This window comes from Cetorhinus maximus, chromosome 21, assembly GCF_964194155.1.
Source record: "Cetorhinus maximus chromosome 21, sCetMax3.hap1.1, whole genome shotgun sequence".
Classification (NCBI taxonomy): domain Eukaryota; kingdom Metazoa; phylum Chordata; class Chondrichthyes; order Lamniformes; family Cetorhinidae; genus Cetorhinus; species Cetorhinus maximus.
Window position 1 is genome coordinate 93867017 of NC_135899.1, and position 22920 is coordinate 93889936.

General features: G+C 42.4%; 1 protein-coding gene across 1 annotated transcript in view; it reads left to right on the forward strand.

Moving 5' to 3' along the window:
* The window catches only part of lck (LCK proto-oncogene, Src family tyrosine kinase), a 122964-nt gene that overhangs the window by 29723 nt on the left and 70321 nt on the right, over nt 1-22920 (forward strand). Inside the window, exon 2 of the mRNA XM_078567498.1 lies at nt 12969-13081. Coding sequence (XP_078423624.1) covers nt 12974-13081 — 108 coding nt within the window. The 5' untranslated portion in view covers nt 12969-12973. The remainder of the gene's footprint in view (nt 1-12968; nt 13082-22920) is intronic.

The window sequence follows — 22920 nt, forward strand, 5'->3', positions numbered from 1 at the left end:
TTTTGCGCCACGCCAACTGTAATTATAACTATAAAGAAACAAATTAAATTTACAATATTCTCAGGTTGGCATTTTCAATTACATCAAAGCATTTACCAGCCTTTGGGTATCTTCTAAAATATGTTTAAATACTGGTGCAAAGCTTTACTTTATCTCCAGGTATAAAGAGTGCATACTGTCAGTACCAATGATAAACCAACACTTGCAGTACAAAGCTAACTTTAATTATGTCAACTTTGTGCTAAAACAGGACAATTTTGCGCAACACTTTCCGGAACTATAAATAAAATATAGGGTGGACAACTGCATTGAATGGAAAATATTTCATCATGAGCTGACCACATGCTAAACCAATGTGCGAATGAAGTGGTCAGGTTACAACAAAATGCTTCCTTTAGTGTAAGGTCACCGGCCATGGTAGGGTGGCTGAACTGAATGCAACCCCATGATGTTAAATATTAATCAAAATTGAGAAGGTCTTACTCCAGTCAGTTTATAAGTCTAACATTCCATGATGGACAAATAAATAACATGGACTCTCGAAGAAGGGTCAGATGCGTTCATACAATTGACTGACCATGTCTAACTGTAGAAGCTGTTTTTGCATTCCTATCAATACATTGAGTGATTGTGGAGGAGGTGCTGTATAGATTCACTAGAATGATAAAGGGTTAAATTATGAAGACCAGAAGCATGCTTGTATTCTCTTGAGTATAGAAGATTAATGGATGATCTAATTGAGGACTTTACAAGGGTTAAAGGAGCTGGTAGATAGGTAGAAACCATTTCCTGTGGTGGGGGAGTCCAGAACAAGAGGACGTAACCTTAAATTAGAGCTGGGCTGCCCATGGGTGATATCAGGAAGTGGACTGGGAAATTAGAACGCTCTCCCCCAAAGAGTTTTTGATGTTGGGAGTTAATTGAAAATTTCAAAATGGCGATGGATCGGTTTGTTGGATCAGGTATTTGAGGGTTACTGAACCATGGCAGGTCAATGGAGTTAGGTACAGATGATCAAATGAATAGGCTTGATGGGCTAATCCTACAATTCCTATCTTTCTATGTCATGAGGTGTGGTATATCAGAGGTTACTTCATTTCAAAGGTCCATGTTTCCTGAAAGTAATGCAATAACGATTTTTGACATCAATTAATTTATCACTGTCTATTTATGAACAAATGAAAGCCTCTCTATAGAAAGGAGTTTTTATTTTATTGAACGGAAACTGATATGTTTCTCATAGAGTCATGCCTCACAATCAATTATATAGGAGAAAGGATGTATTGTTTTAAAGTCTATTATAGTTAAACACTTTCTTTTTCAAGCTACTTGAAGTTTAATGGGGCAGCTGGGTGGGACTGTACTTGCCTGATTCCATTCTTATCTATCTAATCGTAGCCAGAGAATCACTTGCAATGGCTTCTCTTCCTGCTCGTGCACCGTTACCTCAGGTGTCCCCCAAGGATCTATCCTTGGCCCCCTCGTATTTCTCATCTACATGTTGTGCCTTTATGGCATCATCTGAAAACATAGCACCACATGTATGCTGAAGGCAGCCAGCTCTACCTCACTACCTCCTCTCAGCCCCTCCACTGCCTCTAAATGATCAGACTGCTTGTCCAACATCCATTATTGGATAAGCAACAATTTCCTCCAATGAAATATTGGGACGACCAAAGCCATTGGGCAGAATTCTCCAGTTTGCCCCTGCGGTGGGTTTAATGGCGGGCAGTGGGGGGACAATGTGGCAGGAGCTGAAAAATTGGTTTCCTGTTGGCATAAAATGACGATAGAGTCTTGTGCTCCCTCCCACCATGGAGGGTGACAGTTCCTGCCAGAGGGCAGCATGAAACTGATTCCCATCCCAGTAATGGGATACAGATGGAGGCCCGGCCAGAATCACCACCCCCCATCCCCCTCACCACCCCCTCCTCACCCCGCCTGATCGTCTGTACTGCCAGCGGGATACCATGCCAGTCCTGAACATGTCTGGACCAACGTGGTGTGTGTATGTTGGCACTTACCTGGAGAAGGCCTGGGGTAGTTTGCAGAGATCAGGATGGAGGTGCCCAGTGACTGTGTACCCTGGAACACACAGCAGTGGGTAGTGAGCATCTGCCAGCTGCAGAGTCCAGGAGATCCATCTTCTACTTCAAAAGTGGATCAGTTACATCTGGGAACCTTTCAAAATGATGCCTGGATATGATGGCAGGGCGCAAGCTATCCAGCCCCTCCTGCCATGTGATACGCTGGGAAACCCCCAACTAAATAATTACTGAGGGTGGGGGTCACATTACTATGGTGTGAATTCCCAGTGGCCTCTGTGGCAGGAAACGCTCCCCATTCCCTCCCTTGCCAGGAGACTTACCCCCAGAATGGAAAATCCCGCCCATTGTCTTTGGTCTCTGCCACAAACTCTGCCCCCTCGCCACGGACTCCATTCCTCTCCCTTCCATTGTCTGAAGCTGAACCAGACTGTTCACAAGCTTGGTGTCATTTTTGACCCAGAGATGAGCTTATGACCACATGTTCGTACCATCACATGACCACCTATTTTCACCCCTGTAACATTGCCTGACTTTTCTCCTGTCTCAGCTCATCTGCTGCTGAAATCCTCATTCATGTCTTTGTTACCTCTAGCCATGTCTATTCCAACATGTCTCTCCTGGCCAGCCTCCCATGTCCTACTCTACAAACTTGAGTTCATCTAAAACTCTGTTGCCCAAGTCCTAACTCATTCCGTTCACCCATTACCCCTGTGCTCGCTTACCTACATTACCACCTCCTCAATTTTAAAATTCCAATTCTTGTTTCCATGGTTCGACACCTCCAAATCTCCGTAATCATCTCCAGCCCTACATCTTCTCCAGCCTTACAACTCTCAGGTATCTGTGCTCCACCATTGGCAGGCATGTTTTCTGCTATCTGGACCCTAAACTTTGGAATTCTCCCCCTAAATTTCTCTGCCTTTGTCCCTCTTATCTTTAAGAATCTCCTTAAAATCTGCTTTGTTAGCCAAGCTTTCTGTCATCAGTCCAATACTCCTAATGTGGATCAGTCAAATTCTGTTTTTCCATCCTCTTATGAAGTGCCTCGATGTTTTACTACAATAAAGGCGCTATATAAATGCAAGTTGTTGAAAAATAGACAAGCATTGACATAGTTGGTGACGCATCCAGTAAAACAGAACTATATGCTTTCATTACAATGTATTCTAATATCAGAAATAATGGTTGATTCATTTGGGAGAAGCCCATCTTACCACAAAAAGTTATTCAACAATCAAGAAGAGCCTATTACCCGAGGAAACCTTTTTATGCATTTAAAATGCTTTTCACATAAATATAATGACTCATTTCTGCTAATTGCCACTTCCTATATTTTCACTTAACAAAATAAGCTCTCTTTCCTGGAAAAATCTGCAACAAAAAATGACCATGTGATGTGTAAATTTGAGCCTTCAAAGTGTCATTCCTTTTTATCAGGTATTAAAAGTGTTCAAATAACATTTTACAGCTTAAAGCGCTAAGGTGTAAAAACAGGAAAGACCTGGATTCCAACCACAGAACAGAATTAACTATCGACTACTGATTTAGGTAGATTGACAATAATAGCGTCCTCCAGGTTCGCTATCATGCTGCATTTCTTTATTAATAAAACTAAACTCTGGCACAGTGGACAGTGATCAGAAGAACATAAGAAATAAGCCCTTTGAGCCCTTCATGGCTGATCTTCTATCTCAACTTCAGCTTCCCACACTATCCCCATATTCCTTAATACTTGTACAACTCATTTAGTCTTATACTCCAATCGCTTTGTAACAAAAGCCAATATAAAATTTGCCTTTCTAATTGCTTGGTGTACCTGCATGTTAACTGTCTGTCAATCATGTACAAGGACACCCAGGTCCCTCAAAATGCAAACATTTCTCAGTCTCTCACCATTCAAAGTATTCTGCTTTCATTTTTTCCTACTAAAGTGCGTGACTTCACATGACACCATAAGATATTCCATCTGCCATGTACTTGCCCACTCGCCCAACTTATCTATATCCGTTTGCAGCCTGTTTATGTCTTCCTCAATGGCTACTTTCCCACACAATTTTGTATTGTCAGCAAACTTGCACTCAGTCCACTCATCTGAGCCATTAACATAGACTGTAATTAGCTGAAGTACTGATCAGTGTAGTACCCTACTAATTACAGCCTGCCAATTTGAAAATGTCCTGGTTATTTATATTCTGTTAATAATATATTACCCCAACCCTATCAGTCCTAATTTTAGCACCTTAATGAATGCTTTTCGAAAATCCAGATACACCACATCTACAGGTTCCCTTAATCCATTTTACTAGTTACATCCTTAGAAAACTCTAATAGATTTGTAAAACACAATTTTCCCTTCATAAATCCGTGTTAACTCTGCTCAATGATATGATTTTCTAAGTGTCTTGTTAACATGTACCCAAAAATAGGTTCTAGCATTTTTCCAAATACTGATGTTAGGGTAACTGACCTGTCGATCCTGATTTTTTTTCCCTCTTCTTCCTTTCTTCAGTAGCAGGTTTTGTTTTTCTACTTTTCAATCCTTAGGAACTGTTCTAGAATCTAAGGAATTCTAGGAGATCTGGAAGTATCAATTTTAAACGTAATAGATTGAGGTGGGTATAAATCTTATGTGTAACAAGACTTGAATAAAAGAGATGGACAACAGTTAATAAGCAATTGGGATTTTGCAAGGATTTGTACTTCAACTGCAATCGATCATATGCATGTTGTGGGATCCTTTTATTAGTATTCATTCATGGGATGTGGGCGTCGCTGGCTAGGCCAGCATTTCTTACCCATTCCCAATTGCCCTTAAGAGGGCACATTGCTGTGGGTCTGGAGTCACATGTAGGCCAGACCAGATTTCCTTCATGTTCCCTTCATTAGTGAACCAGGTGTGTTTTAACAATAATCAACAATGGTTTCATGGTCATCATCAGACTTTTTATTTCCAGATTTTTATTAAATTCAAATTCCACCATTGGCATTACCCTGGGTCTCAGGCTTACTAATCCAGCAACAATACCACTACGCCATTGCCTTCCCTCCCTTCCTCATCCACATATATTAAAATCGTTCTCCCACCTGGGGTAGATCCAGCTGCCCCTACCAGGTGTCCCTTGGTAATTGTCCCCTGTCTCTATAGAAGGAAGGATCAAAGAATTGACTAGCGGCCCCGCTCTCAACTGCTGCTTAATGATCCAAGCTTTAAAAAGAGTCAAGGAAAGGATGTTTAATAAAAGCAAAATACTGAAGATGCTAGAAATCTGAAATGAAAACAGAAAATGCTGGTCAAGCAGCATTTGTGGAGAGAGATAGAGTTAATGTTTCAGGCTGATAAGCTTTTGTTGGAATCTTCTGACAAAAGACCATTGACCTGAAGCATTAACTGTTTCTCTCTCCAGCTGTAATGTCTCTGGTGGTTAACTTTTTTTTGCTATGGTGTCTACAGTCACATATCCAGACTGGCCATTTTTGGTCAATACTAAAGGGTTTCTGGTATCTGTGACAGTGGTCATGGCTCAATGGGTAACAACCTCGCCTCTGAGTCAGGAGGTGGTTGGTTCGAGCTGCATATCCAGAGACATCAGCATATAATCTAGACTTGTGCTTAAATGGAGTAGTGTGGGAATGCTGCACTGGCGAAGGTGCCATTAAGCCAAGGCACCTTCTGCCCTCTCGGGTGGATGCACACTTGTTGGCAGCCTCTGTCTCGTAAGACAATGGTTTGCCGTCTGGTGGCCAACTCTGTGTTAAACATCACCTGGTGTGACTCAGGGACCCCACTCTGACATGGCCGTCTCTGCCACAGTTGCTGCAGAGGAAGACGGTGGCTGAGAAGGTGCATAATTCACTGGCCTCTGTTTTCTCTGGATTCTCTCCTCCGCCAGCTGAACTTTTTGTTTCTCCTCGCCTCTCCCAATGACCTTCCAAACAGTCAGCCTCCGGAGCTCACCCATGTCAGGGACTGTGTGTCCCAGTTATCAGTGTCAATGTCGTCATCTTCGTGGGCAGGATTTTCCCGTTGGGCACGGTGAATGGGGCTGGGAACGCCACGAGATGGACCACCACCCACAATCAGGCTCCAACCGCAACTTCATGCTGGCTGGCCAATTAACAGCTAAGCCAGTGTGAAAGATACGCTAAGAGCCTCGGCGTTTCTGGGGTGGGGGGGGGAGGAGGAGCACGAGCGCTAGAGTCTGCACATGTGGGTGGGAGCGCACACTGAAAGCTCCCTGAAGGCACAGAGCTGCCTCAGAGCTGAAGAATTTTAAATACAAAAATAAACATTTCACAAATGAAATCAACCTCAGTCACATGAAGAGGGACAGGTTAAAAAATGATGTTTAAAAAATTGTTATTGTTTCTTCAGTCACTGTCGGAAACCTCTTCCCGCCCATGGATGAGGTTTTGTAAGCAGTGCAAAGGCTGCCTGGCCTATTTGCCTGCCTGCCAACCAAACGGTTGAGTGGGCAACGAGAAATACAAATTAATTAATTTGTATAAGGGCCTTAATAGGCCTCCTCATTGTTGGCAGGCGCGCTGCCAACTCTCTCGCATGATTGAAAGATGGCGTGAGTGCACGATGACGTTGGGACACTCACCCAGCATCATCGCGCACTATTTGGATGCGCCCCTGCCCACAGGATGAAAAATTCTGCCCCATATCTCTCTTGCAGGTGTTCTTGTATCGGAGGCATGGACACCCAAGTGCTTGTGACCCAGTGGCTAATTCACCATACAGAAGGTCTTTGGGTATAAAGCCATTATCCATGTGATGTATGTGACTGAGCCAGTGCAGATGTCATTGGCTCAGCAATGAGTGTATGCTGATGGAATTAGCACACTCCAGAACCTCTGAGTTGGTGACCTTGCTCTGCCAAGAGATGCTGAGGACATGCCTGAGACAGTGAAGGTGGACACTGTTCAGCCTTTTCTCCTGCTTGGCACATGTTGTCCTGGTCTCCCCACTGTAGAGGAGTGTGCTGAGGACACAGGCTTGGTGGGCTCACCGTTCGGTGTTCTCATTCAGGTTGCTGTTGTTCCACACTCTTACTCAGCTTGGACAGAACAGCTGCAGCTTTTAGAATGTGTGACTTGACTGGTGAAGTGACAGATTGCTGGTGATTGAGGAGCCTAGATATGTGAAGCTGTCAACAACATCCAGCATCACATTGTCACTGCTGATAGATGGAGGTTTGGCAACAACCTGGACCATGACATTTGTCTTCCTGATGCTGATGGTTAAACCAAACTCTTTACAGGAGTGAGAGAATCTGTCCATTTGTCTCTGAAGGTGCTCCTCAGTATGGAATGTTAGTGCAGCATTGTCAGTGTAGAGCAACTCTCTGATGAGGACTTGGTGCACCTTTGCCTAGGATGTCAGACTGGCAAAGCTGAACAGCTTTCTGTCAGTGGACATCCTCTGTAGGCAACCTGAAGGCATATGACAGCAGCAAAGAGAAGAATATGCCAAAGACAGTCTGTGCCAGAACACAACCCTGTTTGACCTCAATACGGATGTAAAAGGGTTCGATGTTGCCCCATCATAGCTGACCTTCCCCATCATGTTGTCATGGAAAGAGCAGCTTCAGTGGGCGGCCAACTTTCTCCAGCAGCTTAAATAAACCTCCTCTGCTCACATGGTCGAATGCCTTGGTGAGATCAATGAAGGCGATACATAGTGGTCTCCTTTGTTCACGGCATTTCTCCTGCAGCTGCTGGACTGAGAAGATCATGTCAATTGTAGATCTCCCAGTTCTGAAACCAGACCGGGGGATTCAGGGTAGATGCATTCAGCCGCAATCTGACAAGGACAACATGGGCAAATACTCTTTCCATGATTCATAGCACTGCCCACTCCCTCCAGCAGAGACACAGAAGTTTGGGCAGATGCTGCAGGGGTGTGCTTTCCAGTGTTTGATGCCTTCAGGCGGTATAACATTAGCAACTGGAGCATCCCCCATGACGAGTGAGTCAACAGCTTTGCTAAACTACTCCTCTGTAGGTTTGATATCCAGCTCTACCACATGTTACATAAGGACTGAAATAGATCTGAATACTGGAGTGTATAACATTATTGTTCAGGATGAGTTTCTTTCCATTTGCATCTTCCTTCCTGTAATTGGGGCCAGGATTTTATGACCCCTCCCACCCAATGGGATATTATGGTCTCACTGAACTGAATGGAGATTTACATGGGCTTGCCGCATTCGCTGGGGGGGAGACACACCACGTCGGGGCAGGGGAGGGGGGGGTGTAAAATCCTGGCCTGTTATTTTTATTTGACAGTGAGAAATGCTGTTTCACACTGAGAGAATGCGATAAAGTTTCTAACCATATCGAGTGGATATTAGTCAGTGTCTCAGGATTTTAGGAGGAAGGAGAATACCTTGCATTATGTAAAGGGTTTCATTTCCCTCTAGACTGTTAGGAGAAATTGGGGACTTTTCAAAATTACTGTAAGCTCCACAGCCGTGAAACGTTTAAGAAAATTAAAACTTTAATACTGAAGATTTCCCTACTGTAATAAACATTTAACTTTCATTACACTTAGTGCACAGAGGAAAGATTCCTCGTTGTGTCTCTGTGTCAAGGCCAGCACCAATTCGGGACTGGAAGACTGACTGTGTGTCATATGCATGGCAGGGTGGCTGTGCTCTCTCTTTAACAGCCTATTCACAAGTCATACACTAATGATGGGAATGTAATGTGACTCATGAACCTTTAACAAACATTTACACCTCAAAGGCAACGTGAGGAAAAACATTTTTATGCAGCCAATTGTCGTGATCTGGATTGTCTGAACTGGTGGATGTGGATTCAAAAGTAACTTTCAAAAGGGAATTGGATAAATACTCAAAGGGGAAACTCTGCAGAGCAATGGGGAAAGAGAAGAAGAATGCTACTAGCTTTTCAAAGATTTGGTACAGGCAGGATGGGTTCAATGGCCTGCCGTCCTGTCAGATTCTAAGTCTAGTGACCTGTTTTTGAAGCATGCACAGGAAGTCAGGATCTTTTCACTAGATTATGGCTGAATACAACTTGAATTGTGAAGTGGTGGGTGCAGCTCACCAAGACTTGCTGACTGTCATTGAGAGTAATTTACAATTGAAATTGAATCTGCAAGAACATAAGATGGGATTTGTCCCAGTTATAGTATTTTAAACAAATAGTGGGTATCTTTACGCCAAAATACAGTTTTTTGAATCTGATCAAAGTATGAGGGTCAGAACACCTTGCACTCTGTAGGAATGGTTGCATATTTTTTTCTGTTCTATTTTTACCTAAAACATGAACTTGGAAGCTTAACAATGACAGTTTTTTGAAAATATTCATTACGCCAACCTTTAAGAAGAGGTGTTTGTGTGTGTGTGTCAGTTCATCACCTTGCAATTGTTCTGGCAACGAAGTGTAAAACGCAAGTGACATTTTATAAAAATACTTTGAACAGGTGCCTTGTGTCTGGTACAAAATTTAAAGCATAAAATTAATTCAGAGAACTTAAATCGCAAAGCGCACTGTATGGAAAATGTGACATGGAATGGGCTTGTAAACTGCACAGTAATAAATAGTGCTTTTGGACAGAGTCAAAAACTGACATAAGACTGGGAAACTGAAAACCAGCATGAAATATTAGCAATTTTGAAAGTAACAGCAACTTTTGCACAGTTCCTGAATCCAAATTTGGCCTGTTTCGGTTGATAAGTCTTCATTCCTGCATGATCACAAATCCCACCACCCCCCAACCTTCAAATACCTCCAAAACCACAGGTTTATGTTTTAAGTATTTATCTATTCAATTGTAAAGGTAATGTTTATAATGCTGGTGGATACTGGAATTTCAATACACTCAGTAGTTAAGATCTCTCCATTACTGCTGCTGACAAAATAACTACAGGATTGTAAGTAAGTCCCTTCTACCTCCTCACCAATAGTCATCGGTATTTTGTTAATTTACTGGGAATTACATTAACTCTTTCTACCTTAGATATGTTTAACCAGGACAGCCCAAAGTATTTTAAATATTAAACATGCTACCCTAGAAATGTGTCCGTAAGCCTAATAAGTTGTTCAGTTTTTTTTCACTTTAAGTTTAATTTTTGAAAAAATACTTACTATTGTTCAATCTTGTACATGTTCATCTTAGTTTATCTAATGGTATTTCAACAGATATTTTCAAAAAATGTATCAAGCAGTTATCACCTAAAAAAACATAAAGTTGAATTGGAGTTGTACTTTCAAGTAAATATTGTTTAACTTGCTAAAGTTTTTTTGAAGTGGTAACAGAGTTGTTGAGGGTAATGATGTTGATGTGGTTTTCCAAAAGGCATTCGATACAGTGCCACACAACAGACTTGAGAAAAGTTATAGGTCATGGAATAAAAGGATAGTAATAATGTGGATATAAAATTGGCTGAAAAATAGGAAACAGCGAGTAAGGGTTAATGGATGTTTTTCGGGCTGGAAGAAGGTTTGTAGTGGAGCTCCCCAGGGGTCAGTACTGGGACCCTTGCTTTTCCTGACATATATAAATGATCGAGATCTTGTTGTGCAGGGGACAATTTCAAAGTTTGCGGATGATACAAAACTTGGAAGCATTGTAAACTGAGGAGGGCAGTGTAGAACTTCAAAAGGACATAGACAAGTTGGTGGAGTGGGCAGTTGGGTGACAGATGAAGTTCAATGCAGAGAAGTGTGAAGTGCTTCATTTTGGTAGGAAGAACATGGAGAGACAATAACAAATAAGGGCTATAACTCTAAAAGGGTGTGCAGGAGCAGACAGACCTGGGAGCAGTTAATAAAGTATACAGTATCCTGGGCTTTATTAATAGGGGTGTAGAGTACAAGAGTAAGGAGGTTATGCTGAATTTGTATGGGACACTAGTAGGACCTCAGTTGGAATATTGTGTACAGCTCTGGGTGTCACACTCTTGGAAGGATGTGAATGCATTGGAGAGAGAGTGCAGAAGAGGTTTGCAAAAATGGTCCCAGGGATGAGAAACTTCAATTATGAAGATAGATTGGAGAGGTTGGGACTGTTTTCCTTGGAGAGGAGAAGGCTAAGAGGAGATTTGATAGAGGTGTTCAAAATCATGAGGGAGCTGGATAGAGTAGATAAGGGGGAAATGTTTTCTTATGGTGGGCAGGCTGGGAGGGAGCAAAGCCAATTGCCACCCAGGATCGGCTGTGCGCCGCCATTTTACACAGGCGGGCCATTTAAGACACGCCCAGCATAACACGTGGCCTGTAGCACTCGGCACTACCTGTGTGGGCGGGGGGAGGAGGGAGAGTCGGAGCTTGCGCTCCTTCGTGCATGCACGTGAAAGAGCGCAGCAATCTCCATGGAGCTGCCTCAGGGAGATTAAGTTGATGATAGAACTTTTTAATAAAGTAAAAAATTATTTAAACATGTCCCCTATTGTTACATGTAAACTGGCACATGTTTGTGCAGTTTGCAAAATTTATTTAATTATTTCATAAAGCCTTCAGGAAACCTCATCCGACCCATGGATGAAGTTTCCTGAAAATCGCGAAGGCCACTTTGGCTCTTCACCTGCCGGCCAACCTTAAGGTTGGACAGGCAGCGTTGTTAACCACATTAATTACTTTTTTAATGGCCTTAATAGGCTGCCGACTCTGGTGCATGCCTGCCGAACGAAATATCAAAATGACACGCAATGATGTCGGGACGCACACCCAACGTCATCACGCATCATTTTACATGTCGGCGTGTTAGGCCCGCCCCCGCACGCTGACGGCAATATTTTGCCCAGGGAGTAGCTTTTCCCACTTATAAAAGGATCGAGAACAAGAGGGCACAGGTTTAAAGTGATTTTCAAAAGAAGCAAATGCAATGTGAGAAAAAGCTTTTTCATGCAGTGAGCGGTTTGGGTTTGGAATGCACTGCCTGGGGGTGGAGGCAAGTTCAATCGAGCATTCAAGAGGGCTTTAGATGATTATTTGAATAGAAGCAATGTGCAGGGGTACAGGGAAATGGCAGGAGATTGGCACTGAGTCATAATGCTCATTCGGAGAGCTGGTGCAAACATGATGGGCCGAATGGCCTCCTTCTGCACCATAATAATTCTGTGATATAACAGAATATGCTAAGTTCTTATTTTTGTCAGTGTTTTTGAATGTTCTTTTACTCCATTAATTACCGGTCATTTGTTTATTTTACCGAAATTCATTTGTGTCCATACAGGCAACTCATAAAACGGAAAGTAGGTTGCAGTATGTTGAAACAAAAAAAAAGCAAAGTCAACCTCACAGGCTGAATTTAGGTTAATGTTGCCTAGAGTGCAGATTGTTCAAAATTAACTAGCTAATGAAAGGGTTAAATATTACAGCTGGATTAGGAATTTTGAATGAGTGTGAACTGGAAGTGAATTATTACAATACAGGGAATTAGTTTTAATTGTGTGATCAGCCAAAGCTATAATTTCAAATCAGTTTAGTAACTTGTTAAATTAACTTGGCCTATGAATTTGTTTTTATACTCAAGACATTTGGACATTTTAGAATGTGCACATTTCCATTATCAGATTTCCAGGTGAATGTCTAGTTGTAAAAAATCTTTACTGGAGAATACAAGATAAAGATTATTTAATACCCTGAATGGTAGGTGCATTTGCTGAATGACAACAGGTCCAAGGAACAGCTGGAATGTTGTTTGATGCCCTTGGTTACTGATAGAGCAGGATTCCTAGGCTAGAAAAAGGAAGATACCAAATGGATGTTCACTAGTGAGCAACACAATTGAAAGGAGAATGTAAATTTTAGTTTTTAAATGCGCCAAGTGCGAGGTGAAAAATACACTCGTTGTACACCTGCTTGAGTGGTCTCATCCAAATGCATAACCCCAAAGTAGACGTTAGACTCTGAGGTTTGAGGTGACTGTTATATGTTTTGTTTCAGTGACAATGGGCTGTAACTGCAGCACAGACTATGATGATGATAACTGGATTGAGGACATGTGTGAGCAATGCAAACTGGAATATGAACGAGAGCAGAAGCAATATCAGCAACAAGTAAGTCATTTTTATGTTTACTGTGATTGAATTGGTTCCAGAGAATTGAAGCTTTTCTTTGAATCAAACTTCTTTTTAAAACTGTAATTAGCCAAAGTAATTCTCATCAGGGGTGCATGGCAGGGAGATGTCAGCTTCTATTTAGTCCTGTTTTACAGGATCAAGGAAAAATTTATCCAAATGAGAAGCTTCAAACAACCTGATTATTCAGTTCAGCAATACATTATGGGTTAACAGATCTGTGAGGGATTCTATTCCTTTTTTTGCTTTGGCATTTGATGTTGAACTATAGCCTCAAAAGAGCCTCCCCATCATTAGACAAATCTATGATTGGTATCTTCCACACTCTGGATACTCGCCAGATATTTACATTGAGAAATAAACAGAATCTAAAACTGAAATCTGAGCTCATCTGAGGTCAGTCAAAGTGAGCCAGGTGGTCCTTTTATTTCAAAATAATTCTTCAGATCTCATCTTCAAAGAACATTGTCCATTCACAGGATTGGAGTTGAGCCATGTTTACCCAGTTTTCTTGACACAAAACGGTGTCTCCTCACAAGTCACAAGATCAGACTGTTAAATATGAACAATTGGAGCTAGGAGTAGGAATTGCAGCAGCAAATCTTGCATTTAAATACGATGTGTTCCTCAAAGGAAGGGAGAGATTTCGGAGCACTGTAGAATGAGGGGGAAAGGATACGAGGATTTTGAACACAGGGAAAGGAGAGAAAAGGTGTCAAAATGTGGATGTAAAAGTACAGTTGAAGAAAGTTCTAAGACTTCTTGAAAGTTGGGAGAGAGGTGGCAAGTGGAAGAAAACTGAATCCATAAAATAATGATCAGTTCAGTAGTTATTGGGACAGGTGAGAATTTAGGTGCCTAACAACCTAGATTCCAATTGTCACAGCACCATTAACAATGGAACAAAAGAGCCCTCATAATACAGCCTGACAACCCATCCCCAGCACCCCGACCTGGGGACTCTGGCTGATTCGCTTGTCTTTACCCCATCACACGTAGCCTGGCAGTATGAGAGGGGAGGTGGGTCATAGCTTTTAACAAATTGAATAACAGCCATCAGGGAGCCAACTAGCTACTACTCAAGGCAGATCCGAAATAGCTCACTATTCAAATTCTGTTCCTTATGTCAATGAGTTTAATCAATATTGATAATTGATCCGATTGCTTATTAACTCTGAAAAATTGCAGATACAGGAAATAAAAGTCCAATGTGGATATTGACAAGTTATCAGGAAGTCAAAACATTGATTAAAAGTGGGTGAAGTTTTATACATGAAGCAAGTGGAACTTGCCTTGAAGCGGCTGATGATTGGCTGACTTGATAGGAAGTACGTAGTTGCTGATTTTGTGAAGTCTATAGTTAACCTTTAACCTTTTAGCCATACCTAAAGGTGGTGTTCATCAGTACTGGTTCAGCCCATTCCTCAACATTATTAACAAAGTATTCCTAATGTCTTATCTGCAATAATTAAAACATTCTGCTTCAACTTTTCTGCAGTGATTTGATGCAAAGTAATGGCTTTCTCAGCTATTTCCAGGGGTAGTTTCAACTACATCGCTGTGGGTCTGGAGTCACATTTCAGCCAGACTGGGTCTGGTTGGCAGGTTTTCTTCCCTGGACATTAGTGAACCAGATAGGCTTTTACAACAAAGTGGTAGTTTCATGATTATCGTTATTAAGACTAACTTTTTATTCCAGTTGCATTGATTAACTGAATTTAAATTCCCCCAGATGCAATGGTGGGATTTAATCTCATCTCTGGATTATTAATCCAGGCTTCTGGATTATGAGACCAGTAACATAGCCACCAACCTACCGTGCCCATTCAACATTAGCCAGCACAAAAAATCCCACTAGGTCAGCACACCATCCACCACCTAAAATAGGTGGGGAGGCAAGTGATGAGGATGACACAAGGAGTCTACAGAGGGATATAGACAGGTTAAGTGAGTGGGCAAAAATGTGGCAGATGGAATATAATGTGGGAAAGTGTGAGGTTATGCACTTTGGCAGGTGGAATAGAGGAGCTGAATATTATTTAAACAGATAAAGACTGCAGAAAGCTGCAGCACAGAGGGATTTGAGGGTCCTCGTGCATGAATCCCAAAAAGCCAGCATACAAGTTCATCAGGTAATAGGGAAGGCAAATGGAATGTTGGTCTTTACTTCAAAGGGAATGAAGTATAAGGAAAGACATAGTGGCATTGGAGGCAGTTCAGAGAAAGTTCACTAGGTTGATCCCGGGAATGGAAGGATTTTCTTATGAGGAGAGGTTGAGTCAGTTGGGCCTATAGTGTATTGGAGTTTAGAAGAATGAGAGGCGACCGTATTGAATATATAAGATTCTTTGGGGGCTTGACAGGGTAGATGCTGAGAGGTTGTTTCCTCTTGTGGGAAAGTCTAGGACCAGAGGGCTTAATCTCAGAGTAAGGAGGTGCCCATTTAAAACAGATAAGGAGGTATTTCTTCTGAGGGTAGTGAATCTGTGGAATTCTGTGGAGTGCTGTGGAGGTTGGGTTGTTAAGTATGTTCAAGGCTGAGATAGACAGATTTTTAATCAGTAAGGGAATCAAAGGTTATGGGGAAAAGGCAGAAAAGTGGAGCTGAGGATCATCAGATCAGCCATGATCTCATTGAATGGCAGAGCAGACTTGATGGGCTGAATGGCTGATTTCTGCCCCTACATCTGATGGCAGAGCAGCTATTGCAGCAACAGCAGGACCTGGGACAACATGATTGATAGACAGGGTGGGGAGAAAGAGGTCCAACCCAAACCTCTCTTCACAGTTTTAATCTCCAAGCCAACTGGGCCTGTCCGGTATAAGTGTCTGTGAGTGTGAGCCTGGCTCACTCCCAGTCTCCGGGTTCTCACTTACCCTCATCCCCACATACCTACACATACACCCCACTCACACTCTGCTGCCCATCTTTATTAATTACTAATTTTTAAAAAATTATCAATTTACTGCTTTGACTTTTTTTTGCTCAGCAAGTTGTTTCTTTTCTTTATACCTCAACTTGTTTTTTGAAATTCACGTTTAATGTTGTGTCAAACCTTGTCTTTCCAAAATTTGCTCTTCGGCCCCTTGAGTGAGAAAAATATTGAAATGTGGCCCCTCACGTAAAAAGGTTGGACAAACCTGATCTCGTTCATGGTTCATGTTAATATTTTAGAAGTAACTTTTAGTTCTGGGAGGATTAAAGTTTAAATGTAGAAAATGGGGTAAATGCAACTAAAGCAGCTCGGAGACTATCACACAGAAAAGGGTGGTGCTGTGTTGACTTAAGGGGTTAACAGCTAAGAGAGTAAGATCATAAAACAGCAGGTGGGCTTGCTTAGCTGGAGAGCTGGAGACATGATGTCTGCACTGCTTGCAAAGAAGTGCAGTCCAGAGAGATGTTTTGGGAGTTAGAGCTAAATTAGTTTAAAAGCATTCAGTGAATCCTGAAAGACTACATCGTCATGGAGATGGGTGGAGCTTAAGAAAGTTCGCTGGTTTCAATTGATCAGAGTGTTCTCCTACAGGGGAAGAGGCTCTTTGCTGAAAAGGTGTTACTGATAGTAGGTTCCAGGCAGTTGGGGCTCAACAATGCCCGGGAAGCTGGGAAAATGGTGGAAGATTGCTGGTTTCATGCTGGAGAGGGTTAAGGTTCAGAAGAAGCCCTGGGAGTTGGTTATTGCTCAATGAAGCCAGGAGACTGGAGTTCAGAGAAACCAGGGGCAGTCCTAGCGTAATGAAGCTAGCAGTCAGTGAAAGAGTTGGAAATGTGTCTGTATTTAGATGCAAGAGCACAGCTTTGTGAATCCTGTGGAACACAATCTCAGGAGGAGAGTAGTTGGCGAGGCAGTCTGAGGCGGAGTGACTTTTGAGGGAATTCTGAGACTAGATCTTCAGAAGTGAAGAGTTGAAATTGTCCATGAGGGAGAGTTTTAATGAGATAGTATGACTCTCAGTGGTTACTGATGTCTGGGTGGATTGCTGAGAAATCTGTGGGAACTGTCTTGGCCACATCTGCCATTTAATGTGCAGTGTGATGTATTTGACTACGGTTTTCCTGTTAATTCATACTTACTTCATATCTAATTCATATTAGGTGAATATGGTGGTGTAGTGGTAATGTCACTGCACTAGTAAGGCAGAGGCCTAGCCTAATGCTCTGGGGACATGGGTTCAAATCCCACCATTGCAGTTGGTGGAATTTAAATTCAGTTAATAAATCTGGAATTGAAAGCTAGCCTCAGTAATGGTGATCATGAAACTATCATTGATTGTTGTAAAAGCCCATCTGGTTCACTAATGTCCTTTAGGGAAGGAAATCTGGCATTCTTACCCTGGTCTGGCCTACATGTGACTCCAGACCCACAGCAATGTGGTTGATGCTTAACTGCCCCTCTGAAATGGCCGGTCCGGGTAAGCCATCAGTTCAAGGGGCAATTAGGGATGGACAACAAATGCTGGCCTTACCAGCAATGTCCATATTCCAAGAAAGAATTTAAAAACAAACCTCATGTTAATTCTAAATGTTAGAGTATAGATATTGTAAATTGTTTGACTTTTCTGACTTACTGTAGTAAAGTTGATTTTGTTTGTTTAAAACCATGGAATCTTGTGGTTTTATTCTCCTTGTGGGTAACCGGGATTTCAAACTTTGTCTACTTTGACAAAATTACTGGTCCCTAACTGGATTGTAACACCTCACTGGAGATTTCAATATTATGAAGGGGATTGTCAAAATTTATTCAGAAATTGTTCACTACATTGAAAACCTGATACGAGAGATCACCAGCTAACAACGAGACAATTATTGCGCTGTTGTTGCTGACGGTGTGAGACAATTCACCAGACAAAGCCTGTGAAACAGAATAACTCCGAGACACCCTGGAAGACCGGAATGGCTGTGAAATTGACAAATAAATTTCAATATAGAGTCAGATGGTGCACTTTGGTAGGAAAAAGAGGCCACATACTCCTGGAAAATTAAAGGCAGGATTTTTCAGATGGTGAGGTTTCCTGCCCCCACCACCTGAAGGGTTGAGGAGGAACAGACCCCGGCCAATCACAACAGCCCGATGGCTATTTAACTGTCTGAGGAGCTTTAATTGGCTGGAGACAGGACATCCACTTCTCAGCCTGGTGCAAGTCTCGCCTTAGAGAGCTGCCAGCCAATCACAATCGCTTTCTGTGTGCCCTGCATGTTAGTTTAGTGAAAGGGTCCTTAAAAAACATCGAGGTGTGATAAAGACTACACAATATTGTCTACAGCAAAGCTGAATAGTCGTGACTTGTTTGCTCGATTTTGATCTATTGGCAGCAACAAGTTGTAGCCTAGCTCAATTTTGTTTTATTCGTTCACAGGATGTGGGCATTGCTGGCTGGGCCAGCCTTTATTGCCCATCCCATTTGAGTCAATGAGCCTCTCACCTCTGGGCCAGGAGGTTGTGGGTTTGAACTCCCTACAAGAAGACTTGACTTATGGCCTAAGGTAAAGCACCATTACAGTATTGAGGGGCTATCGCTTGTCAAAGGTTTCATCCTTTGACTCAGATGGTAAGCTAAGGCCTTGTTGGCCTCCTCTGCTGTCACAGGTTGTTTATTAAAGATACAGTTCCACGATTCAAAGAGTTTTCTGATTTCCTGTTTACTGCTCTTCTTTCAGCCAATATCACCAGAAAGAAATATATTAACTAGTCTGTAATGATATTGATGCTTATAGGATTTTGCTTTGCGCAAAACAGCTGCTGAATAACACCACTGATCAGACCTAAGTGTCTGGAGATGTAGTAAGGGGCCACATGAGAGCAAGTATTTCTCATTCTTTAAATCCGTTGAACTCACGCCAAGAACCAATCCAGTGAAATGAATGAGCTGAAGTCAGTAGCTCATGTGAGTACTTGACTCAGTGATGGATTTTCCATTGTTTAAAGCTCCGGTTTCTTGATAAATTGTGAAGTCTGGCTTCTTACAAATTTGAGCCTGATTCCCCTGATGGTTCAGTGCACACATGAGGGATTTAGTTCCACAAATTGTTAACGATCTAGCTGGATCACATGCCTGCACTAGGATAGCTGATCTCAGGAGCAATTACAAGAAAATGAGCCATTGAAGAGTTTTAGACTTGAATGTAGCAGGGTTGATTAGTAAGTTCACGGGTGACATGGAAATTGGTGCGATGGTAAATAGCGAGGAGGATAGTCTTAGATTACAGGAGGATATAGACGGGCTGGTCAGATGGGCTGATCAGTGGCAAACGGAATTTAATCCAGATAAGTGTGAGGTGATACACTTGGACAGGACAAACAAGGCACGGGAATACACGATGAATGGTAGGACCCTGGGAAGTACTGAGGATCAGAGGGACTTTGGTGTGCATGTCCACCTTCCCTTAAGGTAGCGGGACAGGTAGATAAGGTGGTTAAGAAGGCATATGGGATACTTGCCTTTATTAGCCGAGGCTTAGAATATAAGAGGAGGGAGGTTATGCTGGAACTGTATAAAACGCTAGTTAGGCCATAGCTAGAGTACTGCGTGCAGTTCTGGAATCCGCATTATAGGAAGGATGTGATTGCACTAGAGAGAGTGCAGAGGAGATTTACCAGGATGTTGCCTGGGCTGGAGAGTTTTAGTTATGAAGAGAGATTGGATAGACTGGGTTTATTTTCCCTGGAGCAGAGGAGATTGAGGGGGACATGATTGAGGTGTATAAAATTATGAGGGGCATAGATAGGGTAGACAGGAAGGAACTTTTCCCCTTGGTGGAGGGATCGATAACCAGGGGGCATAGATTTAAGGTAAGGGGCAGGAGGTTTGGAGGGGATTTGAGGAAGAATTTTTTCACCCAGAGGGTGATGGGAATCTGGAACTCTGCCTGAAAGGGTAGGAGAGGCAGATACACTCATAACATTTAAAAAGTATTTGGATGTGCACTTATGATGCCATGGCATACAAGGCTATGGGCCTAGTGCTGGGAAATAGGATTAGAATAGTTAGGTACTTGTTTGACCGGCACAGTCTCGATGGGCTGAAGGACCTTTTTCTGTGCTGTAAGACTCTATAAAAGTGATATCCTACTCAGGTTATTGCTATGTGAATCCCAGGATCAAATCCTTTCCATTGCATTCCCTCTGGCACCTCAACAGGTACATGCTGTGTGTGGTAATGTCATTTGGATTATTTGCAGGATGTTTATGACATCACTTCAACCTGAAAGGAATTTGACTAGGATGGAAATATTAGGAAATAACAGTGTATCTCTATGATATGCTTTCAATTAGGGCATTTTTTTCTGAAACGTTAATTATTAATACTACTTACAATTTGCTCAATTCTGCAGCTATTGGCAATAACTGAAGTCATGTAGATGATACTGAAAACAACTGTAAACATTGTTCTTGTATAAAGCATTCACATAAGAGGAATTTACAACGGAAGTATTTACATTTTATAAATTGAATAAATTCTGTACAGGTGGAAAATTGGTCTTTATTTGATTTGTAATATACATTCATCAGGACAAGCTCTTTAAATGTTTCAGCAAGTTTATCGAGTTTTGCCTGATTGTGAGGCAAGTAAAGCCCGTGTTCTCTGCTGAATTAGTTGATCTTGGTACAGCTCTGTGCTTGTTACAGTGGGTCTCCGTGTTCCTGATCAGGGAGGGGAGCATTCTTGATTGCTGTGCAGTCAGTCTCGCTGGAGTGCATCTGTGTGGGCATTAGGTCAGGACTGAATTTGATACATTAGTCAAGAAGACATTGACATTTCATTTCAAGGATCATTTATAAAGAATACCTAAAGGGTTGACTGCTAGAGGGTAACCACACCTCAGCAAGGAATCCAAGTTTCTATGAGAGGAGGAGAGGAAATTGGCAAGAATAAAACCAAGGAGAAATATTTACTTCAGTGTAGTTAGCTGCAATACCATATTCCTTCAATATCACTCTAGCCCTTACTGCAGCCATGACTGAAATCGGAATATTTGCATTTCTACTGCCAATAAATCCACCAACATGCCACATGATCATTTGGCATTAATGTTGCCATTTCCCAGATTAAACATTCAAATTATTGCCAGGTGATGGCCTTCCTTTGTCTGCAAAAATAACAGAGCGTAAAGGGGTGATGGAGCTTGGCCAAGTAGTTTGCAGGGGGGAATCTAATGTTCTGCAGTTGACTTCCATGGTTATTGAGGATTGTATTCACACCATGTAGAAGATGTGACAACCTTCTGATAATTTATTTCAGTAGAACACAGTTAAAGTCAATTTAGCTCTACTGAGATTTAAAATAGTAGAATTGTTGCATGTGAAGTACTATGGTATCTTGTTAAGAGGTGTGATAATGTGCTATAAAGGTGTAAATTCTATCTTTCAGCTTGCCTGCCCCCACCCTCGCACAATTCCCAATGTTGGATCCCTCGATCAGGCATCCCCTGGAAGCCCACACGGTTTGCTTGCTGTGTTCCCCTCATGATGAGCCCCTGCCCCTGGTTTAATACAAATGACGGTGGCATGAGACCCTTCAATGGGCATTAGTTGATTGCCCACTTAAGGGCCTCAATTGGCACCGTGGCAGGAATGCTGTCCACAGGCTTAATCGGGGTGAAGGTGGGGAGGCAGCTGGGTCCCACCCACCACACTCCTGCCTGATTTAAATGCCCTCCCTGCCATTAAACTCACCATGGCGGAGGCATTAAATTCCATCCATGTTTTTAAAGGAAAAGGCTCTCTTTTGAAGCATGAACAAAATTCACCAGTTAATAGGCTGTTTACTTAATCCCTTTAGAGAAATACTGAACCCCTACTTGCTGATAGCCCCAGGAAACCTTGGCTCTCACAATTTCAAACTGCATACCACAACATCCCAAGAAGTGAAAAGGCCTATTGCTCCACATTACCTGTAAAATGTTATCATTTTAATCTGTGATATAAAATCATAAGGTCTGACTGTTTGATTGGCACCCCATTCACCACCTTAAACATTCACTTATAACACCTGTTGTGGAAGTCAACTCACTTTAACGTTGAGAGTGGAGGTCAGGAACGTCAACGCCTGACTGACCTCGGAGCTTTTGCAGGAGCAGGCTGGTCATGTGCAGTTCTGCAACTTCTATGTTCTGTGGCGCCTGTGTAGGAAGAAAAATGGCATGAAAACCTGGGTCAGGTGACTGGGAACAGAGTGCCATGGAAGATTATTGCTCCACATTACCTGTTATCAGGCGCAGGATAGGGAGGGATCCTAAAAGGAAGTCCCAGGTAGGGACAGAGACAGGTCCCTTTTTAAGTTAAGGTAAAAAATAGAGGAGCCGGGAAACAGGCTCCAAACGGGGAAAGGGCTACGGGTAGCAGACTCTAAGTGAAGATGGCTAAAGGGAAGTCCTGGTAATTGAAGAGGACTCAGGAGAAGTCCTAAAGATCCAAGAAGGCAGTTGAAGGTTGGTGACTCCATCCTGCGGGCTACTGGTGTGAAGGTAACCCCTTGGAACAGTAGTGTTCTGCTTGGCTCGGCTGAGGAGCTGAAGTTGCGCTTGTAGGTTGTGCTTGAGTGCGCACTTGGGAATCCAGGGGAACAGAATCTCTGGAGACCAGATTGAAATCCTCCTGAGGTGGGCTGTTGAGGATGTTGTCTGAGTTGGAGCAACCTTTGGGGAGAATTTCCACATTAGATCTTTGAAGGTGAAAATTGGAATCCCTCATGAGAGAGAGAGAGAGGGTTTCAGTGAGATTGGTTGACTGGTTTACTGATGTCTGGGTGGGTTGCTGAGAAATTCATGGACTCTGCCTTAGTCGCATCTGTCATTTATTGTGTGGTGTGTTTGACCA